Source organism: Sarcophilus harrisii, chromosome 4 (genome assembly GCF_902635505.1).
Source record: "Sarcophilus harrisii chromosome 4, mSarHar1.11, whole genome shotgun sequence".
Classification (NCBI taxonomy): domain Eukaryota; kingdom Metazoa; phylum Chordata; class Mammalia; order Dasyuromorphia; family Dasyuridae; genus Sarcophilus; species Sarcophilus harrisii.
The window spans coordinates 263,680,579-263,699,625 of NC_045429.1; the positions used below are offsets into that span (position 1 = coordinate 263,680,579).

Here is a 19,047-nt window from a genome sequence, read left to right on the forward strand (position 1 = left end):
AAGGATCTATGCTGCCAGTGCTCCCAATTCCATCTAATTACAGTAACATGAATGATTATCTGTGCCTCTCCCTCTCACCATCCTCTCTGTTCCTTCACTAGCCCATCCCTTGTCACCTCTGCCTCTGTATCCCTTTTGTTGTTTGTCTCTGCCTTTATGAACTTTTTGTCCCCATTCCCTCCATGCTTAATTAAAATGTGATTGCTTCCCTATTTCCTGCTGTCTGGCATGGCCTGATCTTTCTGGTGAGTACCCAAAGAAAAAAGTATGTCTGTCCTTGTTTCATAAATTATCAATTTATTTTAGTATTACATTGCCTCCCCCAAGACACCACAAGGAACTGGCCTAACTAGGGAAGGCTTCACTGAAGAGATGGACTATATTTTAGGGCTAGATTGGGATTTTTTAATTCTTCTATCAAACAGGAAAATTAATTTCAGAGCAAGGGGGTAGAATGAGAGAGTATCATCCAGCAAAAAGATTCTACCAGACATTGATCCTAAATGAGCAGATCGAACCACAGCTTGAGGAATACTAAACTTTCCACCTAAGCCATTCATGCTTATGTGTTTATAATACCATCCATCACAATTTACCTATTACTGCCAATTGCCATTTCCACCACTTGGACTGGGGTGTTGAAATCTCAGCAAAGCACTCTACCCACTACCTACTTACATAGGTGACAGTGAGGCCTCAAGTCCCTCCCACAAAAAGCATTTCCTTTTCTGAGCTGATGAATGACATGCATTTAAGTAGTATAATATAGAGGAATGAAGGCTGTACTTAGAATCAAGAGATTCAGGATCAATACTAATATTACTTATGGAATGTTTAGTAAATAATTATGTTCTCTGAGCTGCAGTTGCCCTTTCTGTACAATGGAGAAAATAGCATGCTCCCTACCTCACAAAGGTTGTACCTACTATTAATAAGGAAAGCATTTTGTAAAACTTAAAGAGCTCTAAAAATGTTTTATTATTATATGGAACCTTCTTGAACAGAATCATTCATTCATTCATCCAGCATCTTACCTAAGCAAGCTTTATTTTGCATCCTTAGTGGGGTTGCTTCTGCACTGAGAGCTCCCAGAGAAATCCGATACCCTGATGCTTAGTCATAAGGGCAGGGCCATAACCACACTGGGCCTTTTGAGACTATTATCCCATTTCAATACAATTAGGGCTTAGGCTAAGTATCTCTAAACACATACAAATATACACAGAGACACATACCATCACCCATACTTATGCAAAACACAGGTAAGAGAAATAGTGTGCATTCAAAAACATGTACTATTACATCTGAAGAAGGCCCAAGATTGTTGACCACCTTTTAGTGAATCAATGGGTAGCAGAAAGTGCATCCAAGGATTCTGCAGCATGCTCTTATCCCATCTTTTTCTGGCTGCATTATCAATTAACATTAAATGGTCAGACAATTACAAAGTAATATACCCAGAGAGAATGCCAACTAGAAACCTCAGAGAGTATAGTAAGTATTGATTCTTCCTGTGTAACCTTAAGTATGAAGGTCTTAAACTCTCTCAGTCTTAGTTTCCTCATCTGTAAAATTGAGATAATCATAACATTTAAAGGCTTATTGTAATAAAATAAGATGATCTGCAAAACACATTGCAAACCTTAAAGCTTTATACAAAAAGTAGCTATAAAGATTATTATTGGCTACATTTTGTTAAAGACAGTATAATCATCCAGTGATATTAGTGTGCCTCATCACTTTCGAGGGATTTAAAAATGCCTACATAAAGCAACAGCTCTTTTTATTTTTTCCCTCCTTGGTATCAATCTTTATAGTTCCTAATGAATGACAATAGGTCAGATATCTTATTTGCTTACTATATAATAGCAATGAAGAGTTTTAAAATGAGTTTTAGGCTGTGAATCCCAAGATCTAAAGTTCCATTCTTACCTCAAGCAGTGGTTCACTTTTGGTCTTAAGGCAAGAATTTCCCCTCTCTGTGCCTCAGTTTTCCTGTTCATACAGAGGGACAATATCTCTATCCTATGTGGGTCCTTAAAGGTACATCAGAATGATTTGATAATTCTATTACAGACCATTCCAACATCCTTCAATAGAGTTACAACTATTTCTCTAAAATATTAATCTTTCTAAGAATAGCTTATCTTATTAGTCAATCCCTCTCACTCCTTTTTGATATTCACTTACTTAGGCTTTTTGCACTTCCAAATGTCCATCAAAGAAGTTAGCTTTATAATTGGAAGACTGAAATAGTCTTGTCCAAGTCCCAATGAGTCACAAAGTGGGCAGAGGCAACCATTCAGCCACATATTTTCCACTTCACCACTGTATATAAAATCACTAACACTAGACACCCACCTGTATGTGCAAGAAAGTTTGTGGCAGCCCTCTTTGTAGTGGCCAGAAACTGGAAACTGAGTAGATGCCCATCAATTGGAGAATGGCTGAATAAATTGTGGTATATGAATATTACGGAATATTATTGTTCGGTTAAAAATGACAAGCAGGATGATTTCAGAAAGGCCTGGAGAGACTTACATGAACTGATGCTGAGTGAAATGAGCAGAACCAGGAGATCATTATATACTTCAACAACAATACTATATGATGATCAATTCTGATGGACCTGGCCATTTCCAGCAAGGAGATGAACCAAATCAGTTCCAATAGAGCAATAATGAATTGAACCAGCTACACTCAGCAAAAGAACTCTGGGAGATGACTATGAAACATTACATAGAATTCGCAATCCCCATATTTTTGTCCGCCTGCATTTTTTATTTCCTTCACAGGCTAATAATACACTATTTCAAAGTCTGATTCTTTTTGTATAGCAAAATAACTGTTAGGACATGTGTACTTATATTGTATTTAATTTATACTTTAACATATTTAACATATATTGGTCAACCTGCCATCGGGGAGGGGCTGGGGGAAAGAGGGAAAATTGGAACAAATGGTTTGGCAGTTGTCAATGCTGTAAAATTACCCATGCATATAACTTGTAAATAAAAAGATATATATATATATATATATATATATATATATATATATATATATATATATAAAAAGGAGAGAGAGAGAGAGAGAGAGAGAGATAAAACAAACAACTCTAACCCTCCTATCTTTTCCTGATCAATAAGCTTTATTTCCTATTCCTATTGAGTGCTCTGACTTACACAGTGTTTTTTTGTTTGTTTGTTTTTGTTTTAGAACAGCCCCTGCTTCCTACTTCATCCTCCTTCTTGGGCAGTTCTCATTTTTAAATAAAATTTTAAAGGAGATTTGCTTACACACAAAGTTAAGGAAATGAGCTGATCCCTACCAGAAATGTGATCTCTTTCCATCTCCACTCCTCTAATAAAAGATATTCTTTTTAAGGATTAATCGGGCATTGCCAGACTGATCCAAAGAATATTCTTAAAGGTAGAGCGTGGCAATAAAAGAACTGAATCTGATGTTAAGAAGAATTACTTACAAATCAGACACTTATTAGCTCTGTGTGACTCTGGGCAAGTGAAATAATCTCTATTTGCCTTAATCCACTAGAGAAAGAAATGGTATCTTAGAAAACACCATGTTCAATATTGGCATGCTAAGGCCTATGAGATCACATGTATCCAACAGAGTTGGATACAACCGAATGACTGAACAAAAAGTGTGTTCTAGTGAAAAATACACTGTCTTGGAGTTAGGAGCTATATTCTAGGTCCATCTCTTACACACACTTTCTCTGTGACCTCAGGCAAACTTACCTTCCTTGAGTCTGAGTTTTATCATCTGTAAAAATAAAGCAATTGAAGTAGGTGATTTTTAAGGACCCTCCTAGCTCTGATAATCTATAAATCAGAGAAGTAATTTGCTGTCTGAATTTGAGCAAGGTCACTGCCTTCATTATCCAGAAGCATAATATCCAGCAAAAACCAGACTGATCACCCATGCCATCCAAATCTGAAGAGATTTTTTTAAACATATGACATTCTCATCCTTCCTAATGAGAGACTAAAGATGACCTAGTTGGAAACAGTACAATTCTCAGGGATTATACATGCACTGGGGAATGTAGGGAAGACTTGGCCAATACTGTCACACCCTCAGCTACACAACATAGGCTCAGGCCTCAGGTAAATCTTTTGTTCAATTGAACTGGAACTGACTGCAGAAAGCTCTTGACAACATGGTGAACAAATTCAGCAAAGATGGCAGGGAAAGGCCAAAGAGAGATTTTACTATATTCTGGTCAAAGTCACTGTGTATTCACTAGTTATTTCGTGGAACTATTTAAGAAAGCTTGAATTACACCTACAGAGTAAAATAGAGCAAACTAATTGATAATAGGAGCAGCTAGGTGGTTCAGTGGCTAGAATGCTAGTCCTGGAGTCAGACAAATTCATTTCCCAGATATCAAATCTGGTCTCAGACACTTGTTAGCTGTATGACCCTGAGCAAATCATTTCACCTTGTTTGCCTCAGTTTCCTTATCTATAAAATGACCTGGAAAAAGAATGGCAAACTACTCTAGTATCTCTGCCAAGAAAACCCCAAATGGGGTCATGAATAGTCAAACTTTGTTGAAATACAACTTAATAACAATAACAATTGCTAATAACTTAAAAGATTGAGAAGCCACAAGGGAAAAAAGAAGAAAAAGAGCAAGCTCATGCAAAAGAAAGGATGTTTAGGTAAATATTTAACAACTTGACTCTCCAGGAAAAAAAATGTACAAGCAACATGCTTTTAAGTTTAATGTGCATTATTAACACTATATTCATCATTATCTTAAGTCTAGAAAATAAATAAATAAATCAAACTCTGCTTTGTAGCATTTACTGATTCTAAAATGTTAATGTTCATAATAAAAAATATCACAATCAGCTCCATAAGTCTGTGCCAGAGGGTTTTTGCACATTCCTACTTAAATGTAATGAGCCATATCCCATCAACAGTTAGAAGCCCTGTGGCCTGGTGAAGAGGCAGTTTGTCACAGCAGTGGGCAAGGGAAACTTTCAGGAGAAGCTCCCAAAGCACTATACATTTTCTAGAAATCCCCTATGACAGTGAGAGAACATTTTAGTGATAGGCATGATGTGTGTTATGTTTGTCTTCCTGCCAGTAGCATTTATTAACCACGTCTATTAATTGATAATTTATCTGTTTTTCTTTTTGAAGGTAAAAGGCCTTAATCAACATTAATGGTATCCTTCAATTTATAAGAGAGAATAAAAGTTGGTTTTGGCTCTAACCATGATCCTGCCAATGATTTCAAATCACTTAGTTTATTTGGACCTTAGATTCCTCATCTATTAAAAAATAATAATAGAGAGAATGAATACTTGGAATTAAATATTCTCTAAGGCCACTTTCAACTCTGATATTCTCTAAGTCTTTAAAGTTTGAGAAAATAATGAGTAATGTTTGAAATAACACAGAAAGAAAGAAGATTCTAAGGAGGCCAAGAGGAATCAAGAATTTGGCAAATATAAGAACATGACACAGTATAGAAAGAAAAAGAGAAAAAAATCCTGAACTATTAGAGTTATATAATGAGTATGAGATGAATTCAGGTCTTCTGAAGAAAGTAAAACATGATTCAGGAACAATAAGGAGGATTCAGCTACTGATCCCAACAAGATTATTTGTATTAGGTTCATTAGTTAAGAGGTACAGAAGCAAAAAGTGACACAGTAGACAGAGTATTGGGTCTGGAACCAGCAGAACTTGAATTCAAATCTTGCCTCATTCTCCCTAGCTAGATGAATTTAACCCTTTTTGCTTCAGTTTCCTCATCTGTAAAAAGTGTTCTAAGAAATAGCAAACGACTCCAATACCTTTGCCAAGAAAAGCCTAAACAGAATGGCAAAAAGTCAAATGTGACTGAAAAACAACTGAACTAACTTTCAGACAGAGTTTCTATTAAACTGATAACAGGAAAATACTGCAACATAATATATATGAACTTTTATAGAGCATTTGATAATGTTTAACCTGATCTTCCTGCAAAACAAATGGGAAAATGTAGGTTAAATGGTAGTAAATTTGAGTAAATTTGTTCAAGGTCCTTCTTCTTAAAATATGTCAACGAGAATTGAACACAATAAAGCAGCTAAAAGTGTAGCAGGAAAAATACTTTGTTATTATTAGAAATCAAATCTTTCTATGCAAGCTAAGTTCGTATTAGCTTTTTACATATGTATATACATCACACTTTGAACTCACCTTGAGTTTAATCCACTAAAATCACCCAGATCTTTTTCAGGCTTATTGATGTCTAATTCCCACTTGTACTTATGAAGTTTGTTTTTTGAATGCAAGTATAAAAATTTGTCCAGAGGTGTGCTAAAGGCAGCTGAAACCAGCTTGGGAATACCATTTGTTAAATTTTCACTATGAGCATTTACATTGCAGAAATCAGCAAGTGCCACAAATTAGAGTTTTTAAATGAAAGAAAATATTAATAATGCAAATTAAACTTAAAAGTTATCTGTGTAACTTTCAGAGAGCTGGCTGTTAAACCAGAGTCAGAAATTTCTTTATTTCTAAGACTTGTCCTCATACATGGCAGTAGGCATTTAGTCATCAAACTACGATTGCTTTTTGTTGTTCAGTCATTTCAATCTTGCCTGACTCTTCATGACTAGCAAACCCCTGCATTTACCTTATTACATTCAATCTCACTGGTTTCAACCCAATATTCTAATCTGTCAAGATATTTTTTCTATCTAGACTCTGTCATCTAGTATGTTAGCTAATCTTTCCTGTTTTGTGTCATCTAAAATGTGAATAACTGTGCCATCTATCTCTTTTCCCAAAGTACTGATTTTTTAAAATATTTATCTGTCAGAAACAAGCACAGAAGCTTGGGACATTTCACTGAAGACTTGATGTGAAATCACTAACCACTGAGTCTGGTCATTCAACCAACTCTGAAACTATCTAACTGGGGACTCTATGTCTTCTATTATTTGAACTCACATCTCCCACTTCCCCCACACCCACAAAATCCCTTTCCATGACAACACTCTCAAGATTCTGTGTAACATGGCTCATGTAGGGCCTGACCAAGATATCAAATTTGATGCTTTACAGAACATCAGAAAGATCCCATACAACCAGGTATAGTTTCATTGGTCATAATCTTAATAAAATATTCAGAGAGCACTCATTTTGGATATTTACACTGCTAATTAGAGGGGAAAACACTTAGCATCTCTGAAAAGCAAAGGTAGAGACAATGTTCAGCAGTCTGACTCTCGCTCTAGACACTGCTTCCCTCCAAAAAAAAAAAAAAAAACCAAGTGTATAAACCAAAAGTTTCCTTCAAGTTCCCAAATGCAAAAAAGGCAAGACAATGCCTCTCTTGGAATCTTTTCCTCCAGAAGTAAGAATGCCCTGCCAGGAAAGAGGAATAAAACAGTCTGTTAAAAGCAATAAAAAATAAAGTTCTCTACCCAACACTACAACTATTAATAGTTGCATTATGGAATTTTAGACTCTAAAGTGTTAGATTCAAAAGGGATTTTGAGGATCATCTCTAGAGATATAAAATTCAAGATCAGACAGGGGCAAACAGCCTGTAAAATTTCCCCTGCAGTCCCAACCAGTTAAAATGCTATTGGAAATTTTTCACAAAGTAAATTTTTAAATATACTAAAACAACTAATCTTAATTTGTAGTTTTATATGTCAATACAGGGGGAAGTGATTCATTAATATTTGAGTTTGATGACATGAATTAGTCCAATTCCATCATTTTACAAGTGATGAAAGTGAAGCACAATATTGACATGACACCTAGAACCCTGAATTCTTAATTCTTCTTAGGTGATGACCATTGGATCAGAGTATCATAAATTTAAAACTGGAAGGAACTATAAATGTCCCCTTGGTCCAAGATGAGGAAACTGAGGCCCAGAGAGATGAAGCAATTTGCCTAAAGTCACATAGAATGCTAAGCCCAGTTATTTTAACAATCTTATTTCCTTTCATTTTCATTCTCCATTTCATCCAAAATGCCTGATGAAATTAATTAATTATATTTGACTGCAAAGCATTGTTACTAAAGACCACTTTTCCAAATTTATTAATGACCTTCCCCAGTGAAGAATAATTCCTTTCACACTTAGCAATTTTTTGGTCCTAGGTTGGTTAGTAATGACTAAGAACCTACCAAACTTTCAAAAGAATGATACAGGCCCTCAGACTGACTGGGAGTCAGAGATTTGTCTATCTCTAAAACTTGTGTTTATACATGGCAGTATGGGTTTACCCATCAAGCTACAATTATTGCTTTTTGTTGTTCATTCATTTCAATCCCATCTGACTCTTCATGATTCCCTTTGTGATATTCTTGGCAAAGATACTGGAGAGGTTTGCCATTTCTTTCTCCAGCTCATTTTACAGATGAGAAAACTGAGACAAAAAAGGGATAAGTGGTTCACTCAGGGTTGCACAACTAAAAAGTGTCTGAGGTCAGATTAGAACTCAGAAAGATGAATTCCCAACTCCAGGTCTATCATTCTATCCACTTGTACCATCTAGCTGCTATCATACATCATCCTACTCTTGTCAAAAATTTCAATAAAATTCATTCAGATAAAACTACATTCCCACTGTATCCAAGTCACTTTGGTAGGTGCTAAGGAAGATACAATGTTCACATAAAACAGAGTCCCTGCATCACTAGCACAATTATACTTTGTAACTTTCTGTCAAAATAGAAACCTTATGGACCTGATGTTTCACATTTGATGCTGACACTTCTTGGTTGAATCATTAGCTTATCAATATCATCATCATCATCCATAAGATTTTATTAAGTACCTACTATGTGTGCTAGGTATTCATTATACTAAGCCTCAGAAATACAAATAAAGAGAAAAATACAATCTCTGTTTTTGAAGAGCTCACATTGGGAGAAACAACATGTAAACAACTGTGTATGTAACAAGACATATACAACATAAATGTAAGGTGATCTCAGAATGAAGAGAACAGCAGTAGGAATTTCAAATCTTGTATTCAAATCCTGTTCCATAAGCATTGTCCTGGTTACTTAGTTGATGAAGGGCCTTACAAGATAAATTAATCTCAGAGCAGAAAACACCAACTATTTTCCTTCTGTTACATTTGGCTGGTTTATCAAAGAAAAGTTTTCATCAAGACATTCTCATAAAAAATCTAGAAGTCTGTCCTTGATACTTTTCACCAATTATTTTCTGTACTCCAGCTGTTTGATGAAGGTATAGTTCTGCTGGATGTTCACATGGTCATGGAGGTTCTCCTGCAAAAGCTTGTTATGCAGCATATATGGTAAATCTGCAAAACAATACAAGGACAGGAGGTTCCTACACATTCAGTCTCCAGTCATTCAGCAATTTGTTGATTGATGCTGAAGGTATTACTCCGGGGCCATTTTCTGGGGTCTCATCTTCTTTACCTATAAAATGAAGAATCTGACTTAAAAATTCTTTCCAGTTCTAGGATTATGATGCTAAGATCTTAGGTTCATCATCTAAGAAGAATGAAATTATAACAATAATTTACTTTATATGTTTTGCAAAGTGCTAAGTGTCATACATATGCTGTCATTAGTGGATTTATAATCCAGTGAAAAAATGTCATCAATACAAATGCACAATCTATTCTCCAATTTGCAGCTTTACTACTTTGTCTATGTGAGCATAGGTAGATCATTTTGCCTCTAAAGGTCTACATTTTCTTATCTATAGAATGGGCTAGACTAGATTATATTTAAGGTACCATCTAAATACAGATAGGTGATGCAGTGAATACTGCCAGGATTGAAGTTGGAAAGACTATTTTCCTGGAATTCAAATATGGCCTTAAACATCTACTACCTGTGGTATCCTTGGCAATCATTTAATCCTGTTTCCTCATCTATAAAATAGGCTGAAGGAGGAAATGGCAAATCATTCTAGCATCTTTACCAAGAAAACCCCAAATGAGATCACAAAGAATTGATCATGACTAAAAAAATAATTGAACAATGAGGCACCATCTAGTTCTGACCCTATATAAGAATGATATGGTTTCAAGTTTTGAAGATAGAGCAAATGCTGTAGTCCTAAGAGGGTTAGAGCTAGAAAGAAAGCAGAATTTGGTAGATGGAAACTCCCCCCTTGAAATCCCTTTAAAAAAAAATAGTCTAATTCCTAAACTTCTAGGAATATTCTAGAGTGTCTTCTGGGATACCTACCTTGGAATTTGTATAGTATATATATATATACTGGTTTCTTGAAATTTTATATAGTCCCAAATGCTACTAAGTGAAAATGCTTTCAGTATGGAAATGTCTTTTACATGAGTAGACATAAGCTTTATAATATAGTTTTTCAAAGAAATTTCTCAGGGGAGATGTCAACTTGGGTATCCTTTCTTTGTACTTACCTCCTGTAGTAGGCAAGTTAGTGTGACCCTTTGGTGGGATGATGTGATGATTCAGAAGAAAACTATTTGAGAAGAAAACATAATGAGAGTCCCCAAGATTAGCACTCAAGCAAAAATTAATTGTGAACAATTAATCATCTTAATTATCTGTGACCGTCAAGGACAGCAATGACATAGAAAATTAAAATCCACAGTTAATGATTTAAGCTTTTACTCATAGTCCTTTCCCTTTATTATCAGAACTGTGGCAAATAAAAGAAGGATCTTATCTAAGTGTTCTTTCCTGTCCCTGACCTTGGCTTTTCTCTGCAAAGACCTTGGCTTCTTTCCTACACAAATTGTAGGAGCAAAGAGCACGTAAAGGTCCTAGACTCCAAAATATCTTCCCTCCCTAAACCGGTCTCTCCTTTATGACACCTCCTTACTTATTTTTTCAACTTTCATGAAAGATTTCTCATTTTTATGTTTTAGGACATTTTATCTCTGATATCTTATCAAAATCCCTTTTTAAATTCTTTTTTTTTTTAAATCAGTGGCTACCTGCTTGAACATGATTAAAACTGGAGAAATGATAACTTAAAATGGAGTGAGAGTTCTACCTCTGATAGTCCGGACAGCCATTTTACAGAGGAAATTCTGACCTTTAAAGCATTTCTTATCTGTAAATTTAAAAAAAAAAGCCATTAGTACTCTCTTCATTAAACTATTTGGCATACAGTTTATATTTACTTGTATATTTGTTGTATCCTACTCACCCTCATGGAACATAAAGATAGAGACATTTATAAATCCTCTCAATAGTTCATCAGTTGGTACTAATTAAAACACTTATCCAATATGCTCAGAACTGATGTGAGGAGAAAACTAGAAAAACTTCACTGGAGTAATGTCCCTGTTTTATAAGATAAGTTAAAAGGGGCCTATGAAACAATGACATCCTGTCTTGCCATGCAAAAACAATGGAACTTTGAGCCTCTGAGATTACTTTTAGTTCTAGATCTTCAATATTTCACTTGCTTTCCCTGACTCCCCCTGGCTTCCTCACCAACCCCTGGCTTCTTTCTTCTTATGCAAATTTATCCATACTTCTGGGCTATGCTCAACCTATTTCCTTAGTAAAGGAAGAAACTTGGATCACTATGTCCTCATCTCACTCTTTCTTAAATAATAGAATTATAGAATCTCCATAGTAGAAGGGCCATCAGAGGTCATTTTGTCCAACTTCTACTTGAAGCAAGAGTGAAGGAAGGGAAATTATGTCCAGTGGGGTTGAAAAGAATGATTTGGGCCAGAATGGTTAAAACTTAAAAGCTAAACAGAGAAGCTTTGTAGCAGAAAGTCACTGGAATTTATTGAGTAGATAGATCTGTGCTTAAGGAAAATTACTTTGTTCACTGTGCAGGATGAACTAGAATATTAGAGACTTGAGGGAGAGAACACAATTAAGAGGCCATTACTATCATCTAAGTCAGAGATGATGAAGGCTTCAACTAAAGTGCTTCTGTGTGAGAAGAGAAAAGAGGTCATATGTGAGAGCTATAGTAGAAATGACAAACTTTAACAACAGATTGGACAGGGAGAGTGAGAAGACCAATATAATACCAAAGTTATGAATCTGGAAGATTGGAATGATGGTGGTGCCTTCCATAGAAATAGGGTAGTTTGGAAGATGAAATTTGAATAGAAAGATGAGTTCAGTTTTAGACATGCTGAGTTTAAGATGTTTGTGAAACTTCTAGTTTGAACTGTCTAATAGGCAGCTGATGTTATAGGACTGAAGTTCAGGAATGAGACTGAAACAGACAGACAGACAGATAGATGGGTAGATAGAAAATAAGTTGGTGGGCCAAGAGAAGCAAATGAAAAGAAAGATAATAGTATTCAAGATCTAGAGCCAAAAGATTAGATTGATAGGCAAATAATTAGACAAATATTATATATATGCAAATATATGTATATGTATGTATATATATATATATATAATCTATGGATATATGTGGGTATAAATGATAGCTAAATCCATAGAAGCTAACAAGATTACCAAGAAAGAGAGTATAATAGAAAGAAAAGGATCTAGGACAGAACACTGGAAAAGAATTATGATTAAGAGATAGGATTTAAATGATAAACTAGCAAAGGAGGCTGAGAACAATTTGAAATTCCAGGCAAGAGAGTTTGGTCATTCTGTCAATGATGAAGAGTCATTGCAAGTTGTTTGTTTGTTTGTTTTTTTAAGCATGTGATATATGAAAAAGAAGTGACATGATCAGGTCTGTAAATAATTAGTATTATTTTAGCAACTGTATATAGAATAGATTATAAGAGAATAAGTCTGAAAGCAAAGAAGACTAGTTAGGAGGCTAGTTAAAGTTTGCAAGAAAGATAACAATCATATATTAGAGGTTTGATAGTCATGATGAAAAAAGGAAGAAACAGGCATGACAGATATTATTGAGGTGGATAGAATAGACAGAACTTTTTGGATGAGGGAAGTGAAGTAGAAGAATAAGTGAAAGGTAATGTTGAGGCTTCTACTCTGAGTAATTAGGAGGATGATAATCGATCAAATAAAAAAGAAAATTAGGAAGAAAGGGGCTTTTAAAAAAATCCTTTTAAATGACTAAGTATAATTTATTATATACATATACATACATAATAAATGTTAAATTTATTTTTTAGTTTAATTAAATTTAAGCATAACATGTATTAAATATATTGATATTTATAATTCATATTATTTATTTACTATGTGATTTATATCAAAGAAGTTAATATTATTAAATAAGTATAATTTATTATATATACATACATATATATTTTACATCAGAAGTCCCTCTATGCTGGTTAACAACCATTCTAATATTAGAAAAGGGCTTTGTGCTGTGCTTTCCTTTATCATCATTGAACATATGATACCATGGACATGTTTACCAAAGAATGATTGAAATGAGCAGATAAAACAGACCATCAGTGACATAAATTTAAAAGACAAAACAAAAACTAGCTACAATACCTTCTGATCCAGGAATGTTCCAAACACTAAGATAAAGAAGCCCTTGGAAAAAGGAAGGGAAAGAAGTATTTATGAAAACAAAACAAAAAAGGAAAACAATAAATACAATGATTTAACACCATTTTTTTTCTTTTGGAAAACAATATCACACTTACATGAAATATTATTAAATCTTTGAAACTTACTAAAATAGCACATGCCAGAGATTAAAATGTGTTCAGCTGTCTTTTTATTTTTTTCAGATGTCTTTTTAAAGAGAGGCAAAGAATAATTATATTGGACCAGCACAATAGTTTGCCATAGAGGGAAGGATGGAGCAGGGAAGGGAGGGAAAGTGTAGGAGGCGAAGGGAATGGATAAGAGGGGAGGAGAAGAGAGAAGGAAAAGAGGAAGGGAGGAAGGAGTGAAGTAAGAAGAAAGTAAAGTGTAAAAAAAAAAAGAAAAAGAAAAGAATAAAGGGAGAGAGAGAGGAAAGAAGTATTTATCAAGCTCTTTTAAGCTTGATAAGATAAGAGAGATAATATGGCAAAATAGACAAAAAGACCTTGATTCAAGTCTCACCCCTTAAACACACAAGCTGTATGACCTGAGCAAGATACTAAACTACTCCCATCAGGCAGCTTTCTAGAACTAGTAGTTACAAGAGAATCATCAATCTTCATTAATGGGCAAAGTTTCCACATGAGATTTCCCTATACCAATGAAATCAGAGTACCATATAAAAGAAACAAACAAAAAAAACAAAAGCAAAAACCAAACTTTCAATATGATTCTGAATTCATAGATAAAAATTGAATGGAGATATAAGAAGTATCAGAGAAGCTTTCTCATTCTCACCATTAAAATGTCAATAGAATTTATACATACCTGCAAAGCATTAAGTAATGAGAAGATGATGTGGAATGCCAAAGAATCTTTTTCTATGACTATAGCTATTCCAAAGCCCCAGGTCAGTCCCAGCAATGGTGTGAGGATGGCAACATTTTTACTTATTCTCACTATAGTGGCCATTTCTTGAGCCATGGGGCTGCCAATGGAAGGTCTCTGAGTCTTTACAATAACTATTCCTACTGTGATCAAGTTCACCACTATGATGGCCAAGGCTGGGACCACAAAGGCAAGTAGGGCTTTGGTATTATCCCAGTTGAGCCAACAGGTCATGGGTCGCACATAACCTTGGCCAGGTTCGGTGGCAGCAAGAGTAATGACAGCAATGATCAATGGGCATCCATATCCTACTGAGAAGGCAGAAGTCATTGCAATAGACTTTGGGAGAGTATGAAAAACGATCACAATTCCATAAAGGATGAGGAGTGCCATCACAAGCATCCAGAAAAAAACAGAAAGGTAAAAAAAGTGAATAAAAAAGGCAACAGCCACGCAACTATTATGATGTTGCACTAGACTGCCAAAGAGAGAAGCTACAATAAAGCCCATATCTGCCATCAGAAGTGTGGCAGCAATATTCACAATGCAAATGTGGCGTAAGTATGAGATCTCTGTCTTTGTTACCTGGTGCCAGACTATAACTTCAATAACCAGGCAAAGAATTAAGCTACCAGTTGAGATACCCAAGCCAATATACATGATGTAAAGCAGAATGGGGCTTTCAGGGACATGGGGTGACATAAGAATTGAGAAAGAAGTAAATCTCTTGCTTGATTGACAACTACAAAGAGTCTGGTTCAAGCTGTCCAGGGCCATTTCACAGGCTTCCTCATCCCACTTATTTTCTGTCGGGTGCCAACCAACACACTGGGTTCTGCCATTTCTAGATTTGTTGATCTTCTCAAAAACCAGTGAGACCTTTTGGAATTCCTTGGGCAAGATGACAGACAGAATGAGTCCGTTCACAGTGACATTTTTAAAAAAGGTGGCTTCCAAGATGGCCCCTAGTGTGGGGAAGGCAATACTGATGGCTTGGGAAGGTGAGGGCAGCTTCTGAAGCTCTTCCTGTGGGAGAAGCACCATGCCAGTGACTTTATTGTCAGTGTCATTCACCTTCATGGAAAAACTCAGAATTTTTTGGGGGGCATCTTTTGATATGTTGATACCCAGAATGTGAATGAATTCTTCTGAGATGTCAAGGGAATGCTTTCTTAGGAAAAAGTTCTTTACAAATGAAATCATTGACTGCAACAGGATAGAGCAACTGCTTCTTTCAGGAATAAAGGTCCAGAGTGAGATGCTTCTACTGTCCAGAATATGATTTGCTATGATGCTGTAGCTCTACAAAAGAATGTTATATGTTAACAAGGTAATGATAATAATTATAGCAACAGCAACAATAGATGTTTCTAAAGCACTTGAATGTTCGCAAAGTACTCTGCATTTGTTGTCTACCTTGAGCCTCTCAACAAGGCTGGTAAAGTACTATGAGTATTATTGCATCCATTTTGTAGATATGAAAATTGAAACCCAGGGAAGTAGCTTGCTCCAAGTCACACAAACTACTAAAATATTTGAGCCAAAATTGGAATTGGAATTCTTATTCTAAGTCCAGCACTGTATTCTTCACATGCTTCTCCAAGGCCAGTATTCTTTCCACTGAACCAGCTAGGTACAACTAGATGGCACAGAAGAGAGAGCCTGGATGCAGAATCAGAAAAAACTGAGTTCAAATCCAGCCTTAGACATTTCCTCACTGTGAGATCCTAGATAAATCACTTAGCCTCAATTTCCTCATCTGTAAAAGAGGCATGATAATAATAGTACCTACTCCCAGGATTGTTGTAAAGAGGAAATGAGATAATGTTGTTTTGTTTATTTTTAATAACTTTGATAGAGTGCTGAAGCTGGAGTTTAGAAGACTGAATTTAAAATCTGCCTCAAGTCATCTTACTATTTGCTTGTTTCCTCAAATGTAAAAAAGGGATAATAATAGTACTTCCTTTCTAGGGTTGCTGTGAGGGTCAAATGAGATAATAAATGTAAAGGGTTTAGCATAGTGCCTAGTACATAATAAGTGCTAAATAAATATTGGCGGCTGTTATTATAATCATTTGTGGAAAAAAATTTTAGATGGTGCCAGTCTCAGACACTTAATATTTACTAGTTCTGTGATCATAGGCAAGTTACTTAACCCCAGTTGCCTCACCAAAAACAACAACAACAACACAAAAACTACTATAGAGGATATTTGAAGCAACATGGCCAGTTACCTCACAAATACCTCTCATTCCAGATATATTATATCCAAATTTTGGAAAATATGCAAAATGACACACCTGCATCTTAATTTCATCAACATCTTCAGACAACACTCTTGAAATATTATGCAACAACTCCACAATGATCTCAATGTTTCCTGGTATTTGCGGAGAATTTTGAATGCCTTTAAGTATACAAGAGAAATCCTTTGGACATCTGTGTATCACACCATCAGTAATTGTTCGATAATTTTCTTTTATCGAAGGTGTATTTATATAGATGTTGGTGATTGGGTCCTAAGAAACAGAAAAGGGGAAAAAAGTACAACACACGCATTTATAGTTAGATGATTCAAAAACATTGCTGTTTATTTTCACCATTTCAACTTCATTTCTCCTGTTCTAGGATCATATTAAAAGGCTACTTGAAGAAAATAGTGATAAGCAAAAGGACACTCTGAAGGTCTCAATTGAAGGAGAGTTCAATTGGGATATTGGTTAAGAAGAATAGTAAAGAAAAAAGAGAGATGGACTTTTGAATGGTAACCTTATGCATCTCTGCATTGAGACTTTGGAACAGTAGAACACTAATTCATTGCCTGGGATTCTTTATTGAAGTGTCTTCAACTGAAAATAGTAATCTAATCACCTATCCTGATTACCATCCCTATCATTCCCTATACCATATAGTCACCACTGCCTACATGTATGATCTTCTTCATTAGAATATAAGTTCTTAGATTTCTCATTATCTCTTACCACCATTACCTCCTACCAGAGCCAATATGTTGTTAAGGTCTGTCATTCCCACCTTTATGATTCCTCTTTCTCTCTCCCAACACTACCAGTACTGTAGCATAAGCCCTCCATTATTTAATACCTAGATTATTTATTATAACTACCTGCTTGTGGATCTGAAGGCCTCAATTCTTTTTCCATTCCAATTCATGCTCCAATGAACTATTAAAGAGATTTTCCTAAAGTGCATTTCTGATCAAGTCGTACCCCTGCTCAATAAGCTTCAGTGGCTCTCTATTGTCTCCAAGACCAAATACAAAATCCTGTGTTTGGTATTCAAAGCTCTTTATAACCTATCCATCTCCTACTTTGCCAGTCTTCTTACAAGTTACTACCTGACATGTCTCCTGACTGTTCCATGGACAAGACTCTCCATCTCTTGGTTCTGGACATTCTATCTGGCTGCCCTCTGCTCCCCATGCCTGGAATGTTTTCATTCCTCCATTACAACTACTGATCTTCCTGGCTTCTTCTAAGTCCCAACTAAGATCCCACTTTCTACAGGAAACGTTCCTCAACTTTTAATTCCAATGTCTTCCCTCTGTTAATTATTTCCTATTGTCCTATATATAGATTGTTTTCTATATATTTGTTTTCATGTTGTCTGCCCCATTAAGTTCCTTTAGGACAGGGTATGCCTTTTGCCTCATTTTGTATCCCCAGCATTTAGCACAGTGCCTGGAGCATTAGGAATCACTTAATAAGTGTTTTTTGATTGATTAATTAATCCAGTCTCACTTTTGTATTTATATCCTCAGACTCTTAACAGTGTCTGTTATAAACACTTAATAAAAGCTTCTTTATTCATAGTCAAGAAATTATCATTATTCACAGAGCAGAAAAATTCTGCCCACTCTAAAAAAACTTTGGCAGGGCAGGGAGAGCTCTCATAAATTTTATGCTGGAAAAGATTTAGTTTCTACAAGAAGAGAAGAACATTTTTACATGTAGGCAAGGACTTGCCTAGAGTGATCTGAAGTCTGCCACTAGAAAGACTCAAAGACACTGAGAGTTGCAAAGAGTTCATGGACACTATCTAGTGATGGAGAGCATAAATCTGAGTCTGGAAGGAAGCTTTGAGATTAAACAGTTTAACCCCTTCCCCACTGAAGAAAAGCCCACAGAAATTAAACAGTGACACTGTTAAGATTTGAACCCCGAGCCTTTGATTTTAATCTAATATTCTGTCCTCTATATTATAATATAAAGGTCATTTTAGAGATGGCAAAACTGAGGCCTGAGGAGGAAAAGTGATGTCTTCAAGATCATGACAGAATTAGAACTAACATCCAAGTCTCCTGAATTCAAGTGCCTTAAATGATGGAAAGTATCTAGTAAAGATCTCAATGAAGGTGTTTAAGCAGAGGCCAGATTACTATCTGTTATGCATGTTAATGAGAATCCATTTTAGATATAGATTGAATTAAATGATAACTGAGATTCCTTGCAATTTTAAATTATTCAATTCTGTGGAATTCAATTCCTGGTTCCCCAAAGGCCATGCCAAAAAATCATCCATAGGGAATAATTTTTTTGTATTAAACTTTGTTTCTCCAAGGGGTTCTACTTCAAAATCAGGCATAGTTGACCTAATACATCATTAAATCTTGATGTGACACCTGCATTTTTGATTTCCTTCACAAGCTAATTGTACAATATTTCAGAGTCTGATTCTTTT

The 19,047-nt window shown here is 35.4% G+C and overlaps 1 protein-coding gene across 2 annotated transcripts in view; it reads right to left on the reverse strand.

Annotated features, from left to right (window-relative positions):
- Positions 1-8,386: 8,386 nt before the first annotated feature.
- Positions 8,387-19,047, reverse strand: part of ADGRF2 (adhesion G protein-coupled receptor F2) — a 38,747-nt gene continuing 28,086 nt past the window's right edge. The window contains exons 6-11 of one of the 2 annotated variants that reach the window (XM_031964740.1): positions 16,650-16,868; positions 14,290-15,651; positions 13,423-13,464; positions 11,009-11,068; positions 10,410-10,471; positions 8,387-9,438 (exon numbers count right to left, since the gene is read on the reverse strand). In XM_031964740.1, the coding sequence (XP_031820600.1) occupies positions 10,427-10,471; positions 11,009-11,068; positions 13,423-13,464; positions 14,290-15,651; positions 16,650-16,868 (1,728 nt within the window). In that variant the 3' untranslated portion in view covers positions 8,387-9,438; positions 10,410-10,426. Of the gene's footprint in view, positions 9,439-10,409; positions 10,472-11,008; positions 11,069-13,361; positions 13,465-14,289; positions 15,652-16,649; positions 16,869-19,047 lie in introns of those variants that run through there. The other variant, XM_031964739.1, reaches the window with a different exon arrangement.